At 42.0% G+C, this 21175-nt stretch overlaps 1 protein-coding gene across 2 annotated transcripts in view; it reads left to right on the plus strand.

The window, feature by feature from the left end:
* The first annotated feature begins 1838 nt into the window (after positions 1 to 1838).
* JMY (junction mediating and regulatory protein, p53 cofactor) overlaps positions 1839 to 21175 on the plus strand; it is a 155300-nt gene continuing 135963 nt past the window's right edge. Inside the window, exon 1 of one of the 2 annotated variants that reach the window (XM_030566549.1) lies at positions 1839 to 3074. In XM_030566549.1, the coding sequence (XP_030422409.1) occupies positions 2148 to 3074 (927 nt within the window). In that variant the 5' untranslated portion in view covers positions 1839 to 2147. The remainder of the gene's footprint in view (positions 3075 to 21175) is intronic. The other variant, XM_030566550.1, reaches the window with a different exon arrangement.

Below are 21175 nucleotides of genomic sequence, written 5' to 3' on the forward strand. Positions count from 1 at the left end.
TTACAGGTGACTTGTTATCCCTTTTATGATGCGGTCCTTACAGTGCAATTGTCTAGTTTAGATATAGTATGTTCTGTATTTGGAATTACTAGAAGTGTCAACCAACGCAGAATAAAGTTGCCCACCTTTAAGTAGGGCAGGTAAACATGAGCATGTAATTGCTGTGCCTTGGTGCTCTCAGTTTACATCAATATATCATCTATAAAACCACCCAAGACTTGGCTATTTCAGTGACTGCTTCTGTCCCCAAGTCCCACCACAGAGGCTGTTATCTGCCAGAGGTGCTTTTGCTATCTATCTACGGACATGAACTTCTAAAGCAAGGACGAGGATGAGCATTCTTGCTAGAGGTCCCTTGACTCTGGAAATTACTCTTTTGAGGTATTCCAGCACCTCAGTTTGATGGTTTTACTTTGTCATGCAGGATGCATTTATTCAATTTCTAGTCAGGAGGAAGGGAGGGAGTACCAGCAACAGACGTGGCCTTTATTTGTGTCAGTCGCTGGTAACAGAGGTTTGTTTTTAACTTGTGCAACAGTTGCCCAGGTATCACAATGAGTAACTCAACATAAGGAAATAAGATAACTTACATAAAACACCAAACTCTTTCCCATTTCTCCTGGAAAGACTGTATTTGGGGCAGGTGAAGAGTACAAAAAAATCCCAAGCCAACCACACCCGCCATCAGTGAATGTGGCTTCATTATTACAGCATGGGATTTACATGTCCTTCAATGACAAGTAAATCCTTTCCTGGGCTGGGTAACTGAAATAGAAAAATACATTTTAGGTGTATCCTTTTTGAAAAAACAAGGGAAGCAATTTTAGAAACAAAAGTTTGTGTGAGAAGAGAGGACAGTGGAGAAGAAAGTGAAACAGCAGGATGGGTTAGTGATTAGTTGCTGTCTGTTTGACTCCTACACGGAGTAGCAGCTAATGAGGGGAGAATCCCTTGAGGTTGTTTTGGGATTACAGATCTGTTGGAAGGAAAAAGAAGGATGATATGCCAAGAAACGAAGAGAAACTAAATCATGGAACCCAGAGAGACAATGGGTTTTCAAAGACCAAAGGAAGCGTGAAAGCCGAGCTGCCCCGGAACGGACAGAGATGAAGGAATTGACCCCCTCCTCCCTTACCCTGTTATCCCAGAGGTGGCAGCGCCCCATGGCACTTCCCCCTGGACATTTCATCCGCCAGAGCCAGCAGCTGTGGGGTCAGGAAGAGGATTGACTTCGAATTACCCCTCGCTGCAGAGAAGGCGGGACTCCAGTTAAATCCTCCCCCCCGACAGAGACCATGAGGAGGGTAACGTGTCACTCAGGCCTCAGCCGGCCGGTGTAACGACAGAAACAGTTCAACCTCATGGACCAGGCGGCAGCAATTCCTGAGCAGGAGCACAGATGGTTTCCTTGTGCGGCAGAAACTGCAGCTAGTTGCAAAACGGGAGGGTTGCTCAAAGTGTCGTTACACCTACAGGCTCTTCTCTCCCCAACTGTTGCTTTTATTTTGTTTCCTTCCAACTGCGCTTGCGCCTGCTCCCCGGACAAGCCGACCCCAGCTCCCCCGCCCCATGGCGGTCGGGCCGCCGCGATTCTGAACGCCGCACGTGCGGCTCCTCGCGCCGCTCCCCTGAGCCTGACGCAGGCTACGGACCGGTGACAGCGTGAGGAAGGGGAACGGGCGGAGCATCCCCGTGGAGGAGGGGGGAGCTCTGTCTGGCGGCCTGGGGGGAGGAGCGCCGGCCGCCCGCGCCCCCCGCCGTTCACAGGAGAGGAGCCGGAGGAGGGGCGGGGACAGCAAGTGGCTTGGGGGCGGGATAGGACCCTAAGCGGGGTGAGATGCCGCAGCGGCCGCGTCGCTTGTAAACAGAGCCTGCTTCTGCCCACGTGATCGTGCGAAGTACCTGTACGGCGAACTGTGTTGTCCGCGGCGGCGCTCGCCCGCCCGCCAGGTGCAGGACAATACCGCGGCGGGAGGCGGGGCCGGCGCAGCTCGCGACGCAGGCGCTGGGAGACGAGCGGCAGCGGGAGGCCGAGCTAGCGAGCGGCCGTTCCCCCCCGGCGCATCCGTCTCCCCCAAGATGGCTGAAGGCGGGCAGTGAGCCGGCGGCGGATGTGGATGCTTAGCGCGGGCGCGTAGCGCAGCACCATGTCCGCCTTCGCGCTGGAGGAGACGCTGGAGGCGGACTGGGTGGCGGTGAGGCCCCACGCCTTCCTCGAGCGAGAGAAGCACAAGTTCGCGTTCATCGTGGCCTGGAACGAGATCGAGGGCAAGTTCGCCATCACCTGCCACAACCGGACGGCTCAGCGGCAGCGCAGCGGCTCGCGGGAGTTGCGCCGGGGCAGCCCCGGGTGGCCGGAGCACAGGGCCCCTGCCCAGGCTGACGCCCCCGCGGTCCGCCGGACCCCGGCCTGTGGGGTGGACTTCAGCCGGGCCAGGAGCTCTTCGCATCCCCGCGCGGACTCGCTGCTGCGGAGCACCGAGAAGGGCGCCGCGGCCGGGGCAGAAGGGATGCTGAAGAGCCCGCTGCGGACGAAGGCTAGTCCGGTCCGGAGGCCTCCACGCAACACGGAGGCGGCGGCGCCGAGCCCAGTTAGTGCGGCCGAGGAGATCGAGGTGCTGGAGCTGGTGAAGGATGAGCCCGCGGCCCCGCTGTTCTTGTTGCCGGGACCCGTGCAGCAAGGTGCCGAGCCGGCCACAAACGCGGACTCCTCGGGGGAAGAGTGCAGCTGGGCCGGCCTCTTCTCCTTCCAGGACTTGCGGGCCGTGCATCAGCAGCTGTGCTCGGTGAACTCGGAGCTAGAGCCCTGCCTGCCCGTCTTCCCCGAGGAGCCTTCGGGCATGTGGACGGTGTTGTTCGGGGCCCCGCAGCTGTCAGAGCAGGAGATGGACGCGCTGTGTTACCAGTTACAGGTTTACCTTGGCCATAGTTTGGACACTTGCGGGTGGAAGATCCTTTCCCAGGTGCTCTTCACCGAGACCGACGACCCCGAAGAGTACTACGAGAGCTTGAGTGAACTCCGGCAGAAGGGCTACGAAGAGGTGCTGCAGCGGGCTCGCAAACGCATCCAGGAGGTGAGGCCCCAACACACCTAGGACCCCTACTGCCGAGCTTCCCTATGTTTCACTCTATACCACTCTCTGTAACTCGGCTACCCCACTCCTCCCACCCATACAATTGTACAAGTAAATTAGAGAAACTAGTGTAGAAAAAGAAAACTCTACTCTGAGTGTAGTTAGCTAAAAGGTAAAACTTGGAGATGGAAAAACTGGGCTAGACCTTGTTGGATCCAGAGTCCTATTTGGATTGTTTCAAGTGCTCATTGGTGGCAGGTGCCAGACTTCTGTGATGTCCACTAGGAGCAGCTAGATTCTAACAGTAAATTAGGGGTTTATGGATAAAAATTTGCTGGAGTCTGGTGAGACGTAAGTGCCAGGTATATGTTTTCTGCATTGTTCTTGCGCCAGGAAGTGTTGGAGTCCTAGATTTTTCTGTTTGAGTGAGATTAGCAACTTGTGTTGTCTAATTTGACAGTTCAGTTTGGGAGCTTGAGGTAAAAAAATTGTAGGCTCCAAAAGACTCTGGGTACAGATTGTTCTTTGCAGTGCTAGTGAGCAGTCTGTGGATTTTTGCAGTAGAATTGAAGTTGCATTTCTCTTTAGCTAGAAGAATTCTGGGATTTGGGATTTAAAAAAAAGACCTGGCTCAAGAAGAATCTACTCGTGTTACTGTTTTGCCAGTTTACAAAAAGGTCTACTTTTTTTTTTTAGGTCAACTGGGACCTGCTGTTTTAGTTTTGTTTACAGAGTAGAATTTGGAGGACTGGAGTTAAAAATTAGCAGGATCCAGGTACAAGATTTTATTTCTGCAGTGCTACTGGGCTGAGATGTTTCAGGATCCAGATTTTTTCCAATGTTGTTACACAATTTTTTATTTAGGTTGTGCAGTGTTGGCCAAAAAACTGCCAAGCTCCAGATGCCAGATTTAGGTTTTAACCAAGCTCAAGTGCTGGGATGCAATGGGGTCTGAACTTTTTTAGTGCCATAGAAGCAGCCATACTTCATTCATGTCATAGAATTTGGCTGATCAGGGCCAAAATAGGATAGATCCTACAGGATCCAATTGCTAGATCTGGGTTTTTGTAGCATTGATGCTCAGATTTGTGGAGGTCTGAATTTATTTATTTGGAAGTAGCTAGATTTGGGCTCTATTCTGACTGTACAGTTAAGGGTCTTGGGTCCATAAATAATCAGGATTCAGGGTAGATCCAGTTTTCACCCAGTGAACAGACTCATGGAGATCCACAACATGTTAATTTGGAGGACCATGCCATGATGTTGAGTCATTACTCTCACCACAATGCAGCATTTTCATGGCATCGACACCTTATACAATGCCATGTCAGAATTGATAATTGTCATTTTGTGGCATTCTTACCAAGGGACCGAATTCATCCTTGGTGTTAACTTAATTGATCGTATGTCACTGATGAATTTAGCCTAATATTCCTCTTCTCATTTTACTTTCTTGTCCACAAGAGAGAAATAAGAAGTAGCCTAGAGACTCTTGGCTATTTGCCTAGCACTCTTTTTGTGTGGCGCTGTGTAGTACAAAAGAGATGCCTAAGAGAGCCATGTGTAAGGCCTTGAACCTCATTTGGTGATAGAGCATTGGTTCAGTATTATTACCATACAGTTATGGGTCCTGGCAAGTCTCCACCAGAATCATAAGCAGAAAAAAAAATTAGGTGTCCAAATAAGCCGTCTTCAGTCAGATTTGGATGCTGTCAATGTCTTGCGTTCTTGATGAATGTGTATAATTTGGTGCAGACAAAATGTCATGGCAGCATGTCTGTATTTGACCACAGTACAATCTTTCCTCCCCATAGTAACTGAACTAATTGTATACCTAATGTCTGTACAGTGTATCTCTGTCAGTGCCTATTGTGTAAATCTATCCATCTTTAATTAAAAGTGCTTCATGTTTAGAAAGGAGACCAACTGGTTGACCTGCTCTTTCACTTTTGGCTCTCAGGTTTCTGCTTCCCTACCCATTGAAGCAGCTTGCTTGGTAATAGCTTCATTTTAAACAAATAGTTTGCATCATTTGGCTTTGTAATTTTTAAGAAAAAAGAGGAACAGATGATGGGGTATCCAATATTTGTTAACAGGTAATTCTGAAGATAAAAGTTTTCTATGCCTTGGAGACAGGCTTGGCTCTTCCCCTGAAATGTAAACCTGCAGGATCACATTTCATAGAATATTAGGGTTGGAAGGGACCTCAAGAGATCATCTATCTAGTCCAACCCTCTGCTCAAAGCAGGACCAATCCCCAAATGGCCCATTCAAGGATTGAACTTCCAACCCTGGGTTTAGCAGGCCAATGCTCAAACCATTGAACTATCCCTCCCCTCTCATATAGTCCCTTTCAACTTGCCTTTTCCATCTGTACTTGAAATCTATTTATCACTGGATAGGAATATTAGATTCCTGCAGTTTTGCATGGCTATATATTTTAGAGCTTTGAGGGGCAATGCTGAGTGTTCTCAGCATTGGGGATGGTGTGTGTTATGAAACCTGGCGAATGTAGATGGTTTTGGTTAGTCTACAAAAGATTTCAAACAGTACTTAACATCTTAAAACATATTTTTAAGGCTTACATTTTTTTATGTAACTTTTTATAAGATAAATTCAATTGTGCACTTTAAGATGCTATAATATTACTTCTAAAATACTTGTAATATCCCTTGGTGTTCATTCTGTTAATTTGAAGGGAGTATGGGGCGAAACAATCTGAGCAAAAACCACCCCCTTTGTCTTTATTGTTGTAGTGTCCCACTCTTTGCCATCTGTTGCTTTTCATAAGTGCTACAAGATCTAATTGATCTTTTCAGCAGTTAATAATTGGTGCCGTTAGTCCTAGGCATCTTTCTTTGTTTGAACTGTAAAGTTTTAATAAACCATAGGCATTTCTCTCCACTTGCAGTGACTATTGTGCAACAAAGATTCAAAATAAGGAAGACAAAAATAGTTGTACAGGAAGGATATAATCAGCATTGTAAGGATGTGATTTTTATCAGTTAATATCAGTAAATGCCGATTTCACACAAACTGCTGAAAAAATAATTTCCCCAGATAATACTTGAAATGTACAGTGAGACAAAATAAGAAACGTACTGCTTGAGAACTTTAGAGTTCTAAGGATATTTCCTTTGTATATTTTGATATAATTGAAAACAAATAATTACAAAACTTTTACTTTTGGAATCTCAGCTTTTACTTCTTGAATCTCATCATGTCATTAAATAATTGTCTGACTTCCTCCCCCAGTGCCCCACAACTGTGAACATTTAAATAAAAATCAGAAAAAAGGCTTAAAATCGAACAACGATATTATTCATGGAGATTATATAAAAATCAAATTCTGCCAAGTCTGTTTAAAATGATTTTAATAATTGGTTTTTTTTTCTTAGAAATGCATTTTACTATAGAAGTAATGTTTTTGCAGGTTTAAGCTCATCTACATTAGGTGGGTTTGCTGTATAGCTGTATTGGCAAACTTCGAGAGTAGACTAAGCCTTGCTTTACTCTCTCCTGCTTAGCCAGCTGTGAAGTGGAGGATTTGGGGAGATGCCTATACTACATGCCTACTGCATCTTCTCTTTATGGGGTCCTTCAGTGTATAGTTTCTTTGCCTTTCTCTGCTGCTGCTCCTATCTCTTCTTTACTGCAGCAGCATGAAACTGACACTCTTGACAGTTGCACTGCTGCCAGCAAGGCTCTGAATTGTAGTTGTGAAACTGGCTAGAACTTGTTAATTTTATCCTGCTACTGCTTGGTAAAGTTACCATCAGCAGTTGAAGGGGCATTGCAGGAGTCTACCAGCAGGTGCAGGAAGATCACTCTGCTTCATTTGTTTACAGTCTGTTTATATTTGGGTTATTTTCATGATCTTAAGGTCTAGAAACAATTTTAATGAAAGCTTAAAATCAGAAGTTCTTTTATCTGCTGTGGCTAGTTTACCACTGTTTTGGGGCTAATGGATTTTATTTTAATCTCTTCCTCAGTTTAGTACACATGCAGAGCACTTTACTAAGCAACTGGATTGTTTTATAGATCTTTAATTTTTCAACTCTTGGTTTAATTTTGCTTTTGATTCAAAGTGGCAGACCTTAAAAAAAAATCTTCTGTCAGAAGTCTTATGAAGTATTGATATAAATAACTAAGGTTGCTATCACTGAACGCCCCCCCCCATTTGCATACAACTTGTATTTGATAATAGTGCATGTGGTCAGTCATACTATTTGTAGAGTCAGTGAATTTCTTTTAGATGTGGTTGGCCTTTTATGTGGGCATAGAGGAGAGAAACAAACAAAAAGTCAAGTCACAATATTGCCAGTGAATTATTTCACATCTTGCAGTTGATTAGATTTAACAGTGTTGCTTTAAATGGATGCTGTCAATGTAGGAGTTAATGTGTCAACTTCAGTGTAAAACAATTCAAATAGTAACAACTTGTAAGGATTCTGTCTCATGCACATTTGAATGTTTTTGCTTCTGGTAAAGGAAGCATTCTACAGGTGAAAGCAGTATAGTGAGAAAGTGATGTTTGCATGATAATTCCAGTAATTTAAAAACTAAACTGTAGTTATTTGACTGCTTACTAACAATTTGGATTTAGCTTTGACATAAATGTATCTGTTAAATAGGTAGTCATGCACTCTGTCTCTTCTCATAGTTCAGTGCCCAGCTGTTTAAAGCAGAACATTCCCCTTTTATATCCATTCTGGATTATCAAATAATTTGTGTATAGAATCATTGTGCTTGAATACTGCAGAAGATAAAGATAAATCCTGTCTAGTAACTGTAATGGTTAAATCTGAAAGATTTGCAAGACTTCTTGTAAGAGGAATAAAACATCTTTTGTTTTATACTTCTCTTTGATTTGAAATTCAGAGGGTTCAAATCTTGGCTTCTTTATTCATTATTCTGAACGTTCTATATCAGTGGTTCTCAAACTTGCGCTGCTGCTTGTTCAGGGAAAGCCCCTGGTGGGCTGGGCTGGTTTGTTTACCTGCCGCGTCCGCAGGTTCGGCCGATTGTGGTTCCCACTGGCCGCAGTTTGCTGCTTCAGGCCAATGGGGGCTGCAGGAAGGGCAGCCAGCACGTCCCTCAGCCCGTGCTGCTTCCTGCAGCCCCCATTGGCCTGGAGTGGCGAACCACGGCCAGTGGGAGCCACGATTGGCCAAACCTGCTGACGCGGCAGGTAAACAAACCAGCCCAGCCCACCAGGGGCTTTCCCTGAACAAGTGGTGGCCCAAGTTTGAGAACCACTGTTCTATATGACTTTCTGTGGTGGTAGACATCGGTTAATTGGGTGGTATTGTTTTTTTTCAGTTGAAGTAAAAGAGAGCAGAAGAAAGCTAGCATTGAACACTTTGAAAATTCCAGATGTAGATGATTGACAACAGACCTCAAATACTTGTTAATGATAGTTTTTTTAGAAACCAATATTGTTGCTCTGCAGTCTTGATTCAACACTGAATATTTGAACAAATGATCTTGAAACTACTCTGTGTGTAATGTAGCTTAGTTAACATCTGCCAGTTTTTTTGGCACAGTATTCTGTATGGAATTAGCCAGTGGCCTCATTCTTTTGTCCACATCATAATTAGGTTTGGCAGAATTTGATTTTTATTTTATGTACATTTTGATGGATAATATAAATATTTATTTTTGAGCATTTTTATTTTTATCCATTTAAATTTTCACAGATGTGGGAAGGGGGTCATAAAATAATTTAATGACAGATTGAGATTGAAAAAGTTAAAACTCTATAATTGTTAAAATATAAATAAATTCACAAGCAGCATTTTCTTCAGCCATCTGTAAATTTTGATTGTTGATTTATGTATATGATGAAATCAACATTTACCAATAATCTAATCTTTCCAAGACCAATCATAATGTGCACTAATTAGTACTTAGTTGGGAGCCCTAGCCAGAGAGGATTTTTTTCCAGAATTGTCCTTATTCAGCTGTCTTTTTAACTTAGGGCATGTTTTCACTAGCAGTGTTAAAGTGCTGCTGTGGCTGTGTGGTCGCAGCACCGGCGCTGGGAGAAAGCTCTCTCAGCACTTTAAAAAAAAAAACACCTCCAGGAGGGGAGTAGCTACAAGCGCTGGGAGTAGAGCTGTCTACACTACCATTTTACAGAGCTGAAACTTGCAGTGCTCAGGGATGTGTTTTTTCACACCCCTGAGCGAGAAAGTTGCAGCGCTGTGAGTGGCAGTGTAGACAAGGCCTTAGTCTAAATTAGAGTTGCTATCTGTATATAGGCCTAGAGGCATTTTTTTTCAGTTTATCATGGACTAGTCAAAGCTTACAAGTGCCTTACAGAGTCAAACCTCTTAAGATATAATTTTCCACCTGACTCATCCTGCAGCTGTTTAATACAGCATTGAAGATACTGAATGATGATATCTTTAGATAAACAGAAATCACAAAGATAGTAACTTTCCCATCTTGCATACTAAAAATGCAAATACATTAACACTTTTCTTTTTCAAAATGAACATCTCTGCACTTCTGAAATATCAAATGTATTTTGTTTATAGATTAATATGTTATATACAAGATACATGCATATGGCTTAAAATGTTATCAATTAAACAACAACATTTTAATTTTGAGAGTAAGATATTAACTTTAAGACATGGAAACATTTGACTGAGGGTGATATAGAGCTTACCTTAAGGGAACATTATAAAGAATTCTTGGGCTTTAAGTAAAACTTCTGAAGTTCTGTTTGGAATTATTTTGTCCTTTTAAGTAGCAGTCTTTTGTTGTTTAAAAAAAAAAAAAAGTGTTCACCATTTTGCCTTAGCTTTCTACATCTTATTGTTTTTACATTTCGCTTGTTTATATATTTCTCTTCCCTTTTACTTTCGTTCTGTGGGCGGAAACAAATTTAAACAATTTTGGTCTTTGAAGCTGTAATACCCTGTCTTTTCTCAGAGGTTCAGGTTATTGTAAATGTGATTTTGCTTTCTGCTGACAGTGTTGGGGAAAACAACACAAGAGTGAGCTTCTTGAAAAACTTACAAAATTAATAGTTTTATGCACTTCATCTGTAATAGATGAATACATCTTTGAAAAAGCACTCTCACTTATGCTTAGAAATCCTAGTACTTCCATAGGCTCGTGACCATAGGGTAATCAGAGTTCTGGCTTGCTGCTCTTAACTATTGCCTCCTTGTTCCCAAGCATTGTAGGGTACTTGGTCCAGGTCTACACTACAGACTAACATCAGTATAACTATGTTGCTCATGGGTGTGAAAAATCCACACCCTTGAGCAGTGTAGTTACACCGACCTAATCCCCGACGCGGACAGCGCTATGTTGATGGGAGAGCTTCTCCTGTTGACCTAGCTACCACCTCTTAGGGAGTCTGGACCTGGCCAATGACAATATTCCTATGCTTATAGCCGCATGCTATACGTTCCATAATATTTGGGAAGGGAAGGGGGAAAGCTTCACTCAGGGCTGGAGTGCTGAGGCTCAGTGCCTGGAGGCTGAATTTGAACAGCCAGAGACCAGGGCCATTAGAGGGCCACAGAGTGGGCCATAAGGATTGGGGATGACTTGAGGCAGCAGTTTGAAGCAGAAAGCCACTAATATTTGTTGCTATGCTCTGGGAGTGCAGTGCTTGTAATGCTAGGAGGTGATTGTGATTGGTGCAGACAACGCACTAGGAAGGTTTGAGAAAATTGTCTGATGCTTTGCAGGGCTCTGTTTGCTTTCAATTAATGGAATAAAGATTGCTTTCAAACCAAAACAATCCTTTTATTAAAAAACAACAACTGGAGGAGTGAGACAAAGAAAAAAAAACACATCAGCATTGAAGGGGAAGGGAGGGTCCCAGGAGGAGATGGGGTCCTGGGATGGTTAGATTTTTGTATGTCCAGGTATCATATGCAACCTTGTCCTTTGCAGTACAGTGCAACAGGTACTGTACTTCAGCAGGGCTAAACTGTAACAGATGGATGTTGAGTGCAGTGGGTACTAGAAGTCCGTAGGGCTGGAGTGATGGGGGGTGGGTGGGGGTGGAATGTAGTGGGTACAGACTGTATCCAGGAGGTTGATAAGAGTGTGTTGGCTGTGTCTAGGGGGCGCATGGGAAAGAGTTTTTTGCAGAAGTGGCTGCAGGGGAGGGTGGGCTTGGAGCTGCTTAGTTTGCAGTGCTAATAGCGCCTGGAACATGTCTGCTTTCCTCTCCATAGCTTTTAAGAGCCGCTCCATGGCTTCGTTCTGGCGCACTGCATTCTCCTTTCGGTCCCTCTTCTCATTGTTCCGCCACTCCTTCAATTTGTGCTTTTTGGCTGCGGAGTCACCATGACATCACACAGAAAGTCCTCTTTAGTTCTTTGTGGTGCTTCCTAATTCTGCACAGCTTTTCAGCTGCCGATAACAAAGAGGGAGGCTGTGCTTCCAAGGTCATATCTGTGAAGCCAAAATGCAACATTTTACAGAAGTAGTAATGTTTGCAACACACAGACCACTGATTCAGTGATTTAAAACACAGCCACTATTCACATACTTGTCACTAACTGGCTGTCTCCAGGCAAGCGCGCACAGCCACAAGACCTCCAAAATGGTGAGTAACCTCAGGGGCAGGGGAAATCAGTGTTCCAGGACCATACTGTACACTGGGCACATGCTCCTTGGGGAGAGCCAGCACTTTACGGAGAGGCCTTATAATAATTCCTGTCCCCAGGGTAAAGAAGAGCTCCTGGCTGCATGCATCTCTGACCTCAGTTTTGCCCTCTGCTTTTGGCTCCCCCTCCACATCCTTGTCCAAGATTTCCACCTCCCAACTCGGTCCACTCTTGACTGGCATGCGAGCGACCAAAGTATCCACAGTGGCCTTCGCAGTGAGGTTGGGTCGCCACCGAGTATCACATCCGGCTCTTTGTAGAACCGGCAGCTCATGGGTGCAGCACTCGAGTGGCAGTTTGCCTTCCATGCCTTGTAGTAGGCCTTCTGCGGCTCCTTCTGTCATAAACAGATAGTTAAGGGTTAATGTCTCTTTTACCTGTAAAGGGTTAAGAAGCTCATTAAACCTGGCTGACACCTGACCAGAGGACCACTAAGGGGACAAAATACTTTCAAATCTTGGTGGGGGGAAGTCTTTTGTTTGTGCTCTTTGTTTTGGGAGTTATTCGCTCTTGGGACTAAGAGGGACCAGATGTCAATCCAGGCACTCCAAATCTTTCTGAATCAGTCTCTCATGTGTCAAACTTGTAAGTAACAGCCAGGCAAGGCATGTTAGTCTTATGTTTGTTTTCTCAACTTGTAAGTGTTCCTTTTTGCTGAGAGGATTTTACCTCTGTTTGCTGTAACTTTGAACCTAAGGCTAGAGGGGGTTCCTCTGGGCTATATGAATCTGATTACCCTGTAAAGTATTTTCCATCCTGATTTTACAGAGATGATTTTTACCTTTCTTTCTTTAATTAAAAGCTTTCTTTTTAAGAATCTGATTTTTCCTTGTTTTAAGATCCAAGGGGATTGGATCCGGACTTACCAGGAATTGGTGGGGGAAAGGAAGGGGGGATGGTTAAGTTCTCCTTGTGTTAAGATCCAAGGGGTTGGATTGGTGTTCACCAGGAACTTGGTGATAAAGCCTCTCAAGGCTGCCCAGGGAGGAGAAGGTTTTAGGGGGGACAGGAAGTGTTCCAAACACTGAAATTTCTGGATGGTGGCGGTGTTACCAGATCTAAGCTAGTAATTAAGCTTAGAAGTGTCCATGCAGGTCCCCACATCTGTACCCTAAAGTTCAGAGTGGAGGAGGAACCTTGACACCTTCACTTTGACCCTGCACTGCAGTGTGTTCCGGTCATGGCCCCTTTCTGTCATGCATTGTGAAATCTGTCTGTAGGTATCATAATATGGCTGGAGCGCAGCTGGGATTGGACAGACCCTCTCCCCAAGTGCTGATGATATCCAGCAGCTTGGCGTTGCTCCAAGCAGGGGATTGCCTGGTGTGTGGAGCAGGCACGGCCACCTGGAAAGATGCTCTGAGACCACTGCACGTATCACCAGGCAAACAGGAAGGGGACTTTCAAAATTCCCAAAGAATTTAAGGGTTGAGGATCACAGTTGGTCACATGAGGGCAGGGCAATAGAGTTCAAATAGATGATCAGAGAGCTGAGAAAAGGCATTGTGGGACACCTCCCAGAGGCTGCTGCAATCGATCAGGCTGTAGCCCTGACGCAGAAAGCAGAAACCTCTTGGGGGCTTTTTTTGGTTTGGTTTTTTGTTTTTGTTATTTTTACAGCACTGCAACTGCACAGTTTCTGCTCACTAAGTGGCTTTGCAGTGTGTTCACCTTGGGAGTTATACTGCAGAAAGCTGCTTTACTGTGCAGAAACTTGCCGGTGTAGACAAGGCCTCAATTGCTTGGTGTTCCTTCTCTCTTTCCACCTTTTGTTGTGTTGCTCCCCACCCTCTGCTTTCTACTTTACTTCATCTCTCCCTCTCTAGTTTCCTTCCCTTATTCCTACATCTTCTTTTCCTCTCTTTTATTATATGTCCTGCAGGGCTTAGTTTTAAAATCAGTCCTTTCAAAGTTGCTTACAAAATCCTGTTTTTGTTTTGTCTTCTTCAGACTCCTATCTCTGAGATATTGCCACGTAGGTAGGCTCAAACTATACAGCTGGTTCTTTCTAGTTATTGCATCTTTTTTTTAACAGCCATTTTCCTTTATAGTGTGTCAATAGTATGCTACAAATGGCCAGCAGGGCTTAGCTGTGATATAGCTTTTTATAACTGTAATGTTGCTATAATTGAGATGGAGGAGCCTCTGAAAAACAGAATCTTGTAAATGGCTGGACCTGGCAGTTCTCTATAGGCTACTATGTAGTCTTTGCCAGAACACATTTTGTACATCCTTTTCTCTAATTTAGTACACTATTGTTGGTACAATTCTAGTCTGTTTAAAATAGCCGGTTTTAGGGAAGAACACCTCCAAAAGTATAGGTTTGATCCAATTAACTGATACTTTTATGGAATTCTCGTGCTTTTCAGATGACATTTATGATTAAAGAATATAACGGGTAGGCAACCTATGGCACGGGTGCTGAAGGCGGCACGCGAGTTGATTTTCAGTGGCACTCACACTGCCTGGCCATTGGTCCGAGGGCCTCTGCATTTTAATTTAGTTTTAAATGAATCTTCTTAAACATTTTAAAAACCTTATTTACTTTACATACAATAATAGTTGAGTTATATATTAGACTTATAGAAAGAGACCTTCTAAAAATGCTTAAATGTATTACTGGCACGCGAAACCTTAAATTATAGTGAATAAATGAAGACTCGGCACACTACTTCCAAAAGGTTGCTGACCCCTGGAATATAGTGTTGGGAGAGGAAAGGTTAATTCTGAACTTCTTCAGTCCCACCCAGATTATCCTCCCGATGTTTGGTATTTTTGTTTAGAGAGATTTTAGCACCTGTGCTAAAAAGACTATTTGCTAAAAAGAGGCTGTGGATATAAGATAAGAGGGGTGCCTTTGTTAGGGAAAATTAACATAGGATGAATACTATATAAATGCTTGAGTGCTTTATTTAAAAGTCAGGCAACTCCTTTTAAATATGGCCCCACACCCAGTAACTTCTTATAAGACCAATTATTTATGTGGAAAATAAGTCTGCATTTCAAGTCTTGGGACCTGCTAATTCTATTGTCTAGCTTTTAGTGTCACAAAGCCACTACAAATAGCAAGAAAATCAGTTCTTTCTGAATTTTGTGATTGTGATGTATGTACATTTTATGCAGGTTTGGGCAGCTCCAGTACTCAAGAAGTGTCAATAATTGAATGTTTTTTCCTTCTTTTTAGAGAAGAGCGTCAAATGACTTAAAGGGGCAGCATCAACTTAAAAAAAAAAAGATATTGTTTAGGATTGTCAACAGTATAGTGGTTAAAGGAGAACCAGCTGATCTGAGTCCTTTCAAAAACACTTTGATAAAGTCCTTCACAAGAGGCTATTAAGGAAACCTAATAGATAGGGTAAGAGAGAGAATACCATATATTTAAAAACTGATTAAGAGAAGGAAAACAGGGTTAACTGTCACTGTTAACTTTTTGCCATGTTGAAACTTGGGTGCACAAATGTTTTGTACTAGAACCAGTGTTCAGTGTATTAGTGATCTAAGAAAGAGGGTAATCCACAGTTGCAGATTTCGCAGAATTATTTAGGCTCATCAAGATGAGATGACTGAAACTGTCAGAGAACTGTTAACAAAGACAGTATACCTTGGAATGAATGCACTTGAACTACTCACATACTTTGTAGGGTACTAAAATTCACAGTACCAGTCAGAAAAAAGATTTTGATGTTAGCATCTGTAGCTCAGTGAAAACCTTCTCGCTTGTAGTGCTATTTAAAAGCAAACAATGTTAGCATGTAAAGACTGGGATTTTAAATATTATATCACCATTATATGAATTGATGGAATGCTCTCCCAGAACTCTGGAAACTGAGATTTGTTGGTGTATAGGATAGTCTTCAAGGATAGCGCTAGAAATACTATTGCTTGAATTACCTAAAACTAGACTGTAAAAGGTAGATCGACTAGATGACCTAATAGGTTTTTCTGAGCCATAAGTGGTATGAATTAATAAGGGTAGGGCTGTTTTCTAGTTAAAGTACATTGTCTAAACTTGCAGAGCTACTGAAGTCAGAGGAAGGTGGATCTAAACTTGGGAGCATAGATTGGGAAAGTTGACTATTTTAAATGGTTAATTGAATTAAAACAAATAGGACTTAAATTCATCCTTGGTGTAAATGGGTGCATATCCACTGAGTGCTGTACAGCAGTACTAACTTTTCCCTTTAATATCCTTGTAAGCATCTCCCATGCTTATCTCTTGACTTTAATCCACACTCTTCCCTCCTCCGCATAGGTGATGGATGTGGTATGGTCATGTGTTTGGTGTTTCTTGTATTTTTGGGTAGCAAAACTCGTCAACTGGTGCAATTCCATTTTTGGTAGCAAGAGACCTGATGTGGACAAGGTTCTTATGACAGCTGGTGTTTAACACAGTGTTGCTTAAACCTGCTTTGAGAAGGTCTAAATGACATAGTGTTAAACACTGGTGGCCACATCTACCTAGGACTGTCACTAAAATAACTTACACGAGTGTTGGCAGTGGTGGAAAATTTTTTGCAATCAAAACCCTAGCACAGAGAATACTAACATTTGCTTCTCCTCACATTCTGTTCATTTTTCTTTCCTTTGACCTGGCTCTTCCTTTGTCTGTTGTGTTGTCTTACTGAAACTTAAGTTTTTCTTTGCAGTTCATGGCATAGGCAAATACTGGCTGTGCTATAAAATAGAACTCTGATGATGCTTTTCAACAACAGCTTTCCCCTGAATGAGTATTGAGAAATGGTACTAGTGTCATCTTGGCAGAATTGTTTGTTACCATTTCAGAAAGCATAACTGAATCTCCATATTTTCCAGAATGATACTGAAAAATGTCTTCTTCGGTCAATACAAGCATTTAACCGGATTCCAATACTGATTCCAGGGACTTTCTCCTGACAACCACTGTTGATGGTCTTAAGTCTGAATTTCCTGGGGTTTATTTTATTTTATTTTTTTTTGGGGGGGGAGGGAGGATAATTGCAGATCCCTGTAAATGGTTTTATCTCTAATTTGATAATGTGTGCCTTAATTTTTTGACCTGGGATAGATAGATAAGGTGCAATTGAAATGTTTTACTAGAACTCATTTGGGATGACTTGTAGGTCATTGGTATAAGTCATTCTAAATGAGTGCTAACAACATCTTTTGTGCCATACTACGCCATTAAGTATTCTGTTTATGACCACACATTGTAACAAGTGTTTTTAAAATGTATGAAAGCTGCTTAAAAAACAAACAGCCTTCTATCCCTTTGACTTTAAAAAGTTACATACTGTTCACCACTGCTAGAAACAAATGCCTTGTAATAGTGAAAAGGCAGGTTTTCCAGGCTTTCAAAGAGATGTAGTCCATCCGATGATCCAGGGACATCTACATCGAGCACATCACCGGCCACCAACAGTACCAGGAGGCATGAGCCAGAGTGACATTGTTCTTTGACTATGAGAAAGGGACCAAGAGACTTTCTCCGTTGGATCATATGAACTGGAACTGTAAACTCCCTGACCATTAAATCTGACCAAATGAGGGTCAGTCCATGCTCATCATCGTATCCACTCATTGTACTCCACACTTGAACATAGCCACTTTATGAACTTTATACCCACATATCTCAATGTCTGTACTGTGACCCATCAACATTTTATCCCCAGTCAGGGATATTGCACTTTATGTATTCCTTATGACACCCGATCTTAAACCAAACTTTGCGCCCTCGATAATCTGTATACCAGAAACTTCTATGCTTAAACTCTGTACTGTTCACTTTTTTTAACATTATCTTAATGAAATTTTTAAATTTGATTCTAGCTATGATGCATTACAAGACTGGAACTAAAGTGTAACACTGGTCAAGCACTAATTGAAATTTGACTCTTCAGGCGAGTGCAACTTAGGGAAAATTCCATACTTTATGGAATGGATATAAGTGTGGCACTTTTTTGTTTTTGTGTTGTTTTTTTTTTAGTTGGTAAGGGTGTATGGAGGTTAGAGACTCTTCTGAAATGTTATAGTAGTTCTGGCAGAAAGAGATTGGTGGGACTGATGCAGTTGAGGTGATAAGAGGTGCATGATAAATTGCTTTTATCTTATGGTTCAGTGTGGATATCAACCTCCCCCTGCTCCCACGGTTTATTTTTCCTTAATGTTCCCTCCCCCCAACATCAAATAAGCAAAATAACAACCTCTCAAACTCTCCAAGTTTATTCTGTGGCACTTTATTCCTTTGATACTAATTTAAATTGCTGCTACCAAGAAAGCTGTACTCTACGGAAGTGATTGCACAGATTGCTAATTATAAGGGACTTGACTGTTTTGAGTGGGAGGAAAAATGTGAGCAATATAGGACTTGCACAATTCCATGCACAAGTTTAGCCTTTTATTAATAGTAATAGGTTCTAAATTTTGTCTTCTCTGAATGTTAATCATGTATGGTTTGGTTTATTTCTAATTCATAGAATCATAGGGTTAGAAGGGACTGCAAAGGTCATGTAGTCTAATAATTGGTTATTTTTGATATAACAATAGTTGCTGATAACTAAAATGATTTCAGTTTGGAAACTTTTTCATAAATCTTTTAAAATTGGGTTGCACTACTTTCTTCTTAGGGTAGCCATTTCATATTTCCTCTGTTTGAATATGGTGTTGTAGAGCCTTGGAACCATATAGGAAAGCTGTGATCATTTGGAAGTGGGCACACAAGGGCCTGGTTGTGGCACTAGGCATTTGCTGCTCAAGGCTTTAAAGTAGACGTGGTCCCTGTAAGCAACTTGGTTTCTCCTTCTCCATGGATTTGAGAAGAGGAAACTCAGCTGTGCTCTGAGTCTGGCTTTGCAATACCCTTCTTGCCTGGTCCCCCCATCTGACTCTGTTTTAATTTAGTTCTAATAGTTTTGAAAATCTTATCAATGTGGTGATGTGCATCTAGAGTTGCAAAGCAATTATGGTTTGGTGCTAGTATTTTGACTCCCATGAACTAACTAAAAAGTGATGGAAAAGGTGCACTTCTTATCTTGCTGTTTTCTGAGAATCAGACCCTCAAATCTAATTTTTGATCTGCCTAACTAACTTCTGGACTTGTTTGGTGGGCTAGGCCTACATTCCCTGGGCTTGCAAACAACAGACTTCATGTTGTCTTAATAAAAAAGTCCTTGAGCGTGAAGTCTTTGGCTGCAGCTGAGGACACTGGCCTTACTATATATTTATCTGAAAATACTATTCAGTGTTGGCGCGTTAGAATAACATCATCTTTTTTCACCTCTTGGCTTACAGTAGATATCCTACACAGAATGTCTTTAGGCCAGGAGTTAACATGCTTTATGTTAGAGCATAGATTCCCCAATACTGACACTAGTTCCTTCTCTCAAATTCTTGGTCTTTTGAGACTTTTGGACCTGATTTTTACAAGGCAAGTTCTTCTAGATTTATAAGGATCTGAGTAGAATAGAGTCCTTTGCCAAACCCTTAGAATAAAGTGTTACCTAGAAATTTTTTTGGTTCAAAGTGACTTTGTCCTCACTGATCATTGTTGGAAAAGGTATTCATTAGTGACTTTATTTTTATTGTGATGTTTTTCATCTTCCCAAATGGAAAAATAGGAGATCTTGGATACTCTGTTTACCTTGAAATAGAGTGAACTCATCCATCCCCTCTGTTTTTCTCATCAGAATACATAGTATTAATACATCCCAATACAGATAAATACCTAATGTGTCCTCATTCTGTTAGTAATAGAAAAAGTATGTGACTGTTTCCAAACAAGGACTAATTACATGAGTGACCTGCATAACCTGTTTCTGGCTTCATCTTTCTGAGTAATGTGCCCAAACCAAGCAAATGGCAGGTGTTTATTGGTCCTTGTTTAGTATGATAGTGTTAGTCAAGAATGGGACAGCTGCGTTACGAGGCCAGTTATGCAGGTTAGACAATTACCATCTTAAAACAAAAATACTTGTACTATGCTGTCATGGATTTGCTTACTGGCCTTCAGAGAAGAAATTTGAGATACATTTTTTTTAATTTATAAAAGATCCTTGGTTTTAAACTGACATCTTTTGCATTGCCTGTTAATTGCTCTAGTGACTGTAAATTATGATCAGAGTTAGCAACTTAACTAAATAGAATAATTAACTGTGAACCCCATCTGGGGGTGTGTGCGCGTGCACACAATTATATGTATGCTCTTCGGAGATTTATATTAAGAACTATAGAAAAATTAGTGATGATGGTCGTCAATAAAGCATGTGTTAGATTAAATTAGTTTGTGGTTTACTTAACCACAGTAGTATTTTTAACAGTAAATATTCTACTCTTTCAGCTTCTGTAGCCTCCTTGTCCAGCAGTTCATTTTTTTCCTTCTATACTATCTGCGGTGATTTGGTTATTATTTGCACTGTGAGAGAGCAAAGGACTGAGCCCCAGTCAGTGACCAAGGCCACATTATGCTAGGCAGTGTACATACACATAATGAAAAACACTATTCTTACCTCAAAAACTGCCAGTCTTTAAGTGTAAGACACCACAAAAGGTGAATACAAGAGACAGACATAGATCATTTTTATAAGTTTTTAAAGGGTATATAATTTCTGAGGTTTATACAGCTGGACTCGCATATATGCCTTTTTAAAGGCAAAGGGTTAGAATCCAGTGCCAGTTTTTAAAAAAATGTTTTCAAATATTTTTAAAACACTTTCCACAGTGTGTGGCACAGTCAGTCAAAAATTAGATACTCGCCAGCACATTAGGCATTAATCTTTCACACCAGTGGCTCAGTGTTGTCAAATTTTTTTTAGGCATCACAGCAAAGGAGAGATTTGAAGGAGAGGGCAGTGGCTTTGGGTGTTTACAAGGAGCTTATGCCAATTATATGGGGCTGCATGGGAGAAAGCATGAATGTGTGTGTGCATAAAAAACTTTGCTTGCTATTTCTCAGTATTTTCATTTTGTTCTTATTTAGAATAACTAAAGCTATCTGATAACCCTTCCAATTATTTGAATTATGTCTTTTGTTTTTTTTTTTATTTTAATCAACTCATTCTTTGTACTAAACAGCAGCTCATAATCGAATACTAACTAACCCCTGCCATACAATTGCCTCAATCCCTATTGCTGTTCAAAGGCCAGGTGAAAAAAGTAACCCTGCAGCATACTCTAAAAGCTGACAAATATGAGGTATTTTGGACCAGGGAGGAAGGGTATTCTGGAGTCTCTTGGCCTTTATGGAGAGTACCATGCAAGTACATAGGGTGACCAGACAGCAAATGTGAAAAATCGGGATGGGGTGGGGGGTAATAGGAGCCTGTATAAGAAAAAGACCCCAAAATTGGGACTGTCTCTATAAAATTGGGACATCTGGTCACCCTATTTGTACAGCACCTGCCACAATAAGATCTTGGTCCTTGACTGGGGCTCCTAGGTGATACGGTAATTAAAAATAATAACCCTGAAGTTACAAAAGCATCAGGG

This window comes from Gopherus evgoodei, chromosome 6 (genome assembly GCF_007399415.2).
Source record: "Gopherus evgoodei ecotype Sinaloan lineage chromosome 6, rGopEvg1_v1.p, whole genome shotgun sequence".
Lineage (NCBI taxonomy): Eukaryota > Metazoa > Chordata > Testudines > Testudinidae > Gopherus > Gopherus evgoodei.